The sequence below is a fragment of the Pundamilia nyererei genome, unplaced genomic scaffold, assembly GCF_000239375.1.
Source record: "Pundamilia nyererei isolate P.nyererei 1_Seehausen unplaced genomic scaffold, PunNye1.0 scaffold00399, whole genome shotgun sequence".
NCBI classification, from domain to species: domain Eukaryota; kingdom Metazoa; phylum Chordata; class Actinopteri; order Cichliformes; family Cichlidae; genus Pundamilia; species Pundamilia nyererei.
In genome coordinates this window covers 124,505-133,390 of record NW_005187800.1, presented here as the reverse complement: position 1 = coordinate 133,390, position 8,886 = coordinate 124,505, and the positions used below count along the sequence as shown (strand labels likewise).

The following is an 8,886-nucleotide window of genomic DNA, read 5'->3' as shown; positions in this document are numbered from 1 at the left end:
CGGATTTGGTGTGTGGTAATAACAGGTAAATGAACATTTTTTTAAATTATTTGAATATATATGAGTGCTTGTGTATAAATACACAAACAATACACACATGCTTTCAATTGTGTAATTTAAGTGATCTAGGTAGCTCTGTTTTGGAAGTTCAGTTCATGCTAGAAATGTGTTTTGGAGTTTGTACATGTTTCATCTCTAGGGGCCACCGCATATATTTATATATAAAAATATATAAATAAAACCACTTTTTTATTTTACATTAGTAATTCCTTTTGTGCATAATTTTATATTATTGTTAATAATTAATTAATTAAAGCAACAAAACAACCTGAAGAGCCGGTTCGGAGCCGAAAGAGCCAGCTCTTTTTAGTGAGCCTAACCGAAAGAGCCGGTTCTCTAAAAAGAGCCGGAAATCCCATCACTACTGCCACCACCATGTTTCACTATAGGCACCATGCATTTCTTTTTGAAATCCTCACCTTTACCACGCCATACAGTTTTGAAACCATTAGTTCCAAAAACAGTGATCTTTGTCTCATCACTCCAGATTATAGAGTCCTAGTAGTCTTCATCTTTTTCAGCATGGGCCATAGCAAATTCTAGGCGTGCTTTTTTGTGCATGGACTTTAGGAGAGGCTTTCTTCATGGACGATACCCATGCATGCCATTCCTCTGAAGTGTGCGCATCAGAAGACGCTCCTGTCAAGATGTTAACTTACGTGGAGAGCCTGGACGTCTCTGTACAATGGTTGCAATTCCATCTTTTTTTAAATTTTTGGATCACTTTTGCTACAGTGCTTTGACTGATATGTAAAGCTTTTCTGATCTTATTGTAGCCCTCACCTTTTTTGTGTAAAGAAATTATTTCCTTTCTCAGATTTTGTGACATTTCTCTTCCATGTGGAGCCATTGCTGACAGCATGAAATGGGAAGTGTCACGGTCCTGGGTCTCCTGACCCAGCGTTTTTAGTTCTTTGTGATTTTTGTATTATTGTACTTGTGTGTGATTTATTCTATCGCTTCTAGTTTTGATCCCTTGCCCTTCATGTCTCTCTGTGTCCCCTCTGTTCTGTGTAATTGTGTGTCTTTGCATGTTTGAGTTTTCTTGTTTTCTGTCACTCTGCATTATGTTCTCATGGTTGGTCTTCTTAGACCTCTGCCTTATGGTTTATGTCTCTGTGTTTCTTAGTTGCTGTCTCCACTGTGTCAAGTTCGCGTCTCTGTGTGATACTTCCTGTTTTACTTTGATGGTCCGTGTCTTATGTGAATGCGTCCTGCTTTGCTTGTCTCGTCAGTCCTGATTTCTCCCAACTGTGCCCTCCTTCTGTGTCTCATTCCCCTCGTTACTTCCCAGTGTATTTAAACCCTGTGTTTCTCTGAGTCAGTGTCGAGTTGTCCCTCATGACTGTGTGTTTCTACTTGTAGCTCCCTGTGTGTTTTGATAGAGTCTTCTCAGTTTAGATTTTGTAGAGTTTTTGTGTTCAGCAATACAAGCTGCCATTTTGAGTTCAGTCCTGTCTCCAGTGAGTTTGCGTTTGGGTCCAATTCCTGCCGGCACACAGCCGAAACATGACAGGAAGGGCTTTTCTTTGTTAATTAATGTCCTTTTATAGTCACCTGTCTGCTGGACATCTCTTAAATGAATCATTAGACTCACCTGTGCTTGAATGCCTGTTAATTCGAATTTTGAAGTCTTAAGCGTGGCTTTTCTCCTAATTGGGGTGTACTCATTTTTGCGACATGGGCTTGAATGAATTTGTTAGGAAAATCACTTTTTTGTGTGCACAAATAAACAAATCTTGTTTGCAATCAATGGCCCACATTTGTGGGAATATTTTGTAGTAGTATCTCATAGAAAGGAAACTAAAGGTTTTCTGACAAACGTAGTGGGGTGTACTCATTTATGCTGAGCACTGTAGCAGTTAATTAGTAGTCATTTTGTAGACAGCTCTAGTTAAAAAAGCAGCATAGTAACAAAACGACCAGCATTAAATCATATTTACAAATTTTGTGTAATCTTCTTCATTTAAAATTTAAAATCTGTTTGTGTCCTCAGGCGGTGTTTGACTGTGTGGTTAACTCTCTGAAGAATGTGCTGAACATCCTCATTGTTTACATCCTCTTCATGTTTATCTTTGCCGTCATCGCAGTTCAGCTCTTCAAGGGGAAATTCTTTTATTGCACTGATGAGTCCAAAGGCCTGGAGAAAGACTGCAAGTTGGTCTAAAAAAAATCCCCACAGCCTCACTTCATATTTCAGAGCTTAAGTAACTAAACTTTCAAATGCTACTTATTGTGTGCCTGTCTCCACTTGCTTTATTTCTTACAGAGGACAATTCCTAGATTATGACAAAGATGAGGTGGCCGCCATGCCCAGAGAGTGGAAAAAGTATGAGTTCCATTATGACAATGTGCTGTGGGCTTTTTTGACCCTCTTCACTGTCTCGACCGGGGAGGGCTGGCCAACGTAAGTACAGCTAGTCTGATTATTAAAATGTATTCAATGAAAAACAGGGCTTGTCCAGGAATGTAGTTCCTTGTTCATAAATGTAGCCTTACATGATTCCAATGAGAAAACTAACTATTTAAAAATGCAAATAAAACTGAAAATAAAAACTTACCAAGACAGAAGTTCATCCAAATATTCAGAAGGCTCTGGTATGATGTTCAAGCCAACAAGCAGAAAACCCAATACATTAATCAGAAAAGATCATAGCATCATAAAGTTCAATTTTATTTATACAGGACCAAATGACACTAACAAACCCTTCAAGGTTTATATTGTAAGGTAAAGATTATGGAAGCTCTTTTCCACCACACAAAAAAAGTATCCATAACTTGAAATTTTGAGTTATTTACTCGAAATTTCGACTTATTAACTCAAAATTTTGAGAAAAGTAATTAAAAAATTTGAGTTGGCCCTGCCAATTAGCAATCTACATGAACGACATTTTGTTGTTACCTGGAAGGATATGGCACAGAGGAATGCCTACTCAAAACCGGATCGCAACAAATTGGCACTTTCTAGAGTATGTTTGCTGATAGTAATGCCATGTGATTCGGCTAATAACACAAGGATTTCATTGTTACGTCCCAGGGGGTCCTTTTGTCCCTCTGTGGGGGGATACTCCCACTAGGTTTATATCTGGGACTCTTCACCATTTGACCTTAGAACTGAAGAAGCTTCTCGGATGAGAGGTGAAACGTCTTCAAGCAACTTAAAGAAGTCCAGACGCTTTTCTTTGCAAGCTCCTTTGACTACGATGACTTGGATGACTGAGAACCTTCACAGACACATTGTTACGTCCCAGTCTAGGGGTACAGGAACGTAACATAAAAGTTAAAAAAGGAAGTGAACCCGCCCTGGGCCCCAAAACCATACACAGAAAACACAATTTCTTAGTGAACGGTGCTTTATTTTTCTACACTGAAAATGAAGCTCCGGGGTGAACAAAGGCCAAAATAACAAACAAAACAAGCTAAGTCAGGTGAGGAGGTGCTATCTAAAACCCTATGTGAAACAAAAACCAAACAAAAGACAAACGCTACACCTAACTCCCTAACTGAAATAAACAGGAGAAAATAGTACAAGGAAAATAATAAGGCAGCTCACCCCTTCTGTTTCAGTGCTATTTACAATGTGCTATTTACAAGTGAAAACTATTGTACATACTATGTACAAAGCTCAGTAAGTCACGAGAGTCACAAATATCACAAAGTTTGGAGGCCAGGGTCAGGTCTATGCTGCTGTCAGTTGCTGCCCCGAACAACTGCTGGTGAGGGATTTTTAAAGCAACCATGATCAGGGGACCAATCAGCAGCCGTCAGCTTATCCAATCAGGGACCTGCAGGGACTTAAAGACACAGACAGAACAAGAAACAGCCACCAAGAGACATTATGACCAGGGCCGTAATTCAAATTTTTGAGAAAAGTAGTTAAAAAATTCGAGTTAGCTCTGCCAATTAGCAATCTACATGAACGATGTCATTTTGTTGTTACCTGGAAGGATATGGCACAGAGGAATGCCCACTCAAAACCGGATCGCAACAAATTGGTGCTTTCGAGAGTATGTTTGCCGATAGTAATGCCATGTGATTCGGCTAATAACACAAGGATTTCAGCATTTCTGAAGCCACACTGAAAATACTCAGCAATTTGTGCATTAGTATTACAGTACTAAGCTACTGTAATACTAATACAGTAGCTTAGTATTACAGTAGCTAAGCTACTGTAATACTGGTAGCTTAGCCATGTCATTTGTAGCTGAGGGCTTCAGCTTCTGGGTAACAAGGAAATGACATCATTCACGTAGATTACCACGTAGATTACCGATTGGCAGCACTAACTCAAAATTCCGTGTTACTTATCTCAAAATTTCGAGAAAATAACTTGAAATTTCAGAACTAACTGGCACTAAATGGAAGGAGCATATAACCCCAGCCTCTTTACACTGGGTCACTGTTCCTTACAGGATCCAATTTAAACTCTTACTTTTTTGTTTTTAAGGCACTTACCAGCCAAGCCCCTTCTTACCTGTCTGAGCTCCTAATTATTTTTGCTCTAGAGAAAACCATGAGGTCCAGTTCAAAACTCATGTTGTCAATTCCACGGACTACTTCATTCTTGTGGCGACAGAGCCTTCTCTGTGGCAGGTCACAGACTTGTGTTGTGCATGGTGAACCAATACAGGAATTGAGCCATATATTCGGTGTGGGGGAGATTACCCTCTTTATGACCAAGGATGTTGTTAAAAACAGTTGTGAGCAGGAGGTCACACAAACGCACCCCCATGACACACACACACACACGTGCACACACACACATAGTGCCTTGTCTTTTGTAACCAAGGGGGGTAACCAATGCAACACAAGCACCTCGCACCTTTACGGTGGGAGGTGGTTATTTGTTTTTGTTTTTTTGTTTTTTGCCTGTCCCATTTGGTTCTTTAGCCGTCAGAATTGTTGTCTGAAGACCAACAAGGATACCCAATGGATTTATTTTGCCAAATGGATGATCAGGGCATTGCCGTATTGGTCCATTTGATCGACCTTTGTTTTTATTATTTATTTTATTTTATTTTCAATTGTTACAGACGGGACAGACATGAGTGAGGGATAGGAAAGGGAGAAAGAAAGAGGAAGGAAAAGAAAAACAGAAGGGGAGAGGGACAGTGAGAAAGGGGAAAAAAAAAATCTCCTGGATCACCTGTTGAGAGAAAAAGAATAGAAAACAAGCAAAAAAAACAAAACAAAGCAACATACTAAACACAACACCATTGCATTAATCTAGCTAAGTGTAAACAGCAGTAAATACTAAATATTGAATGTTGTTGTGCAGTACGCAGGACAGACAGCGCACAATGTGCTTTGAAGTAGCAGCCAAGAAAGGTGTGATTTAAGTCTACGAACAGTGAGCATCCATGTGCACACCAGTGTGGATCAGCGCGCTTGTATTCAAATGGTTTCCCCATGTAATGGTCCACAAGAGGGTGTAGGGAGCCATAGCCCCATCCCCCAGGGCATGAAGCAGGCACGGAGGAGATCCAGGCCCCAGACATCCAGAGGCCCCAGAGTGCGAGAGCTCAAGGAGGACCACCGGAGGGGCATCCGTGCCACCCTCATGGGAAGGGCTGAGGATCCCCAGACGAGGGGTCACCCAGTAGCCACCGAGCAGAAGCTAGAGGGGCCTGCACCGGCCTGCCAGAGTGGACCGAGCCGCAGGCCCAGAGGCCGGAGGCCCGAGGGCCCCCCGCGCCACGGAAGAGGCCTGACCGAGCAACAGGCGCCAGGCCCCGCCAAGTAGCCACCGGGAGTGAGCTGGTACATACCTGAGCGCCCAGCCCCGGACACCAAGAACCACCAATGCACCGACCCCTGTGTTGTGTATTGTAAGAGGACCATCCTGTCCTGTAAAAAAAAAACTGTGGTGTAGAAGTGAACTTATAGTGAACCTTGCCAAAATGTGAGTGTGCTTAGGCCACAGTGACTTGAGTGAGATGGTTGGACAGGGGCAGATACGACTGGTAAGAGCCAGAGTAGAAATTATTGATCAGTTCCCTCCTCCTACTCCTACTACTCATCAAATTATATGTCACCACTGATATACTGACCTGTTTTCACCTCTTGTAAATAAAATAGTTTATGCATACCATGAATGGGCTTCCTCTTTTGTTTCAAGCTACTTGTAAAATAATATAGAGAATATAAGAAGCTGCAAAATGGTGCCTAACTCAAAATGAGATGAACCAAACAAAAAACAGCTAAATTTAAAATATCTGACGTTTAAATAATAAATAAATAAAAAATATATCTTATTTGTATAGCACCTTTCTAGACAGAATCACAAAGTGCTGCACTTAAGATAACAAATAATCAAAGGGTAAACCAGACAATATAAAACAGGCAGAAATTTAACCAAAAACAGTTTTAAAAAGGTGAGTTTTGAGTTGTTTTTTAAAAACAACTACCGAGTCCATGGTTCTTAATGTATGAAGGAGAGTTCCACAGTCTCGGGGCCACAGTGGCAAAAGCTCTGTCACCCTTTGTTCTCATCTTAGTCTGTTTTATAGCAAGTAAGCCCTGATCAGATGACCTCAGGGACCTGCTAGGGACATAGGGCTGTAGCAGATCGGCGATGTAGGGTGGTGCCAGTCTAAGGCTCTAAATGTCAAGACTAGGATCTTAAAATGTACTCTAAAGTCAACAGGAAGCCAGTGTAGCTGAAATAGCAATGGTGTCACATGTGAATACTTGGAGGTTTTGTCAACAGCCTAGCTGCAGTGTTTTGCACAACCTGCAGACAATCCAGAAAACCTTTGCTTAGACACATAAACAAAGAGTTACAATAGAGATTGACAGACCACGTGACTTTCGCGCATTGCATAGTGAGTACGAGTGGCAGCAAAATCAAAACACTGCATCAAGCGCTAGCATTTCCAGCACCAGTAATCATTAATTCTGCGGTTTTAATCCCTACTTGCATTTTATTTGCCCCAAAAACAGTTATGTACAAAATGACGGAAAACACGGCAGGTCCGTACAAAGACAGACTTGACGAAAATGCAAAAAAAAAAAGTACGAAGAAAAATCAAAGGAGTGAAAGGGTTAAACCCATACGTGCATACAGAGTGGAGTAAGGACGTTAGTGTGCTGCCCAACTTTCATCACGCACATATTCATTATTAGATGGTCCTAAGTGTGAATGCATACACTCACAAAATGTTTAGCAACTTCAGATCCCTGCAACAAGCCCAGGTCCAGTTTACTTTGGTGATTTGGACTATTCCATTTCACAGCTGTTGTTAATTTTCTTTCCTTTATCTCATGTACAGGCCAACGCAATCTATTTGTCTTTTTAGGTTGTAGTATTACACAACATTTTCAGATCTAATAGAAATAAAATAAGTGTTTCGTAATTCATTCAATTTATTGTCTTTATTTATAACTGGCGATATTGTTTCATTCTATTATAGAATCTTACAAGAAAGAGGCAAAATTGTATTCCATTATGCTTTATTAGCAAATCAATAATGCAAAAAACATTGCAAAATAACATACTGGAAAACAGTTATTCATCACTTGATTGCTTCAATACAACCCTTGGACACATACTGTATATACGGGACTTTTTGTGGCTGTTTTGATATCGCTCTCTCTCTCTTAACCAATCAAATCTCGCTATGGTAGCAGCTTTAAACTTAGTATGACCCAGGTTGATAGAGGGTTCCCAGTCTGGATCGCATTCCAGCATTTAGGCTGGTTTTCCTACAAAACACTACAAATATTAGCACGCAAAGCCACAGTGAACAAAGCAGCATAGCGAAACCAATTCAATTCAAATCAATATAAGGCTTAATTGTAACCTACATCAACAATTATGTTATGATAAATTACGTAATAACTACAACAGAAGACTCTGTGGAAATGCTTGGAGCAGACTTAAATGTGAGCTGGAGTGTTCTGGAATGTTATATTTGGTCTTCGAATAGCTGCAATCCAGGCCATCTGTCTGCTCTTTGTTACATTGGAAACATGGCTTGAACAGTTTCTCTTTCATGACGTAATCTGATAAAAAATCTCTTTACCCGTCAGCTTCCCGTGGCTGTCTTGCGACTGGCTATTGCAGTTAATAATACAACAGCTTCTTGCCATTCTTTGTGTTTCTTTTTATTGCTGTGTGACTGTTTTCATGTGAAAGCCTGCATGCGCTAGTACCGCTTGCCACTCGTACCTACAATCCTTTGCGATTTTACCCCGGAAATGACGTCACATTTTCAATCTCTATAGTGAGGAAATAAATGCATGTATAGCTATCTCCAGTTTCGAGTGAGATAAAATAGGGCTTAACACATTTCTTAAATGATAAAAACAAGACCAAACCAGAGATTTCACATGCCCATCCAATGTGAGAGTCGAGTCAAAAGTGACACCTAAATTCCTGATAGAGGATTTAACATACCGTATTTTCACGACCATAAGGCGCACTGTGCTAAAAGGCGCAGTCTCAGTTATGTGTGCCCTTACTGTATTTAACACACACATAAGGCGCACTGGACCATAGGGCGCATACAAGTACCGTATGCGTATTTAAAAATAAAGCGGGAGCAAACCTGAATTCGGTACCTTACTCACATTTCTATTGCCGGTAATTGTCATCATCAACAACACACAAATATACAAGTGTGCATATTTAAAAATAAAGCAGCAGCAAAAGTGAGTAAGGTACCTTACTCACATTTTTATTACCAATAATCGTCATCATCAACAACACACAAGCATACAAGTGTGCGTATTTAAAAATAAAGCAGGAGCAAAACAAAGTTTGGTACTCACATTTTTATCATCAAACCCATCGAAGTCCTCATCCTCTGTGTCTGAATTGAACAG

At 40.4% G+C, this 8,886-nt stretch overlaps 1 protein-coding gene across 1 annotated transcript in view; it reads left to right on the top strand.

Moving 5' to 3' along the window:
• Window positions 1-8,886, top strand: part of cacna1ba (calcium channel, voltage-dependent, N type, alpha 1B subunit, a) — a 305,842-nt gene that overhangs the window by 183,915 nt on the left and 113,041 nt on the right. The window contains exons 29-30 of the mRNA XM_013915926.1: window positions 2,057-2,217; window positions 2,330-2,467. Coding sequence (XP_013771380.1) covers window positions 2,057-2,217; window positions 2,330-2,467 — 299 coding nt within the window. The remainder of the gene's footprint in view (window positions 1-2,056; window positions 2,218-2,329; window positions 2,468-8,886) is intronic.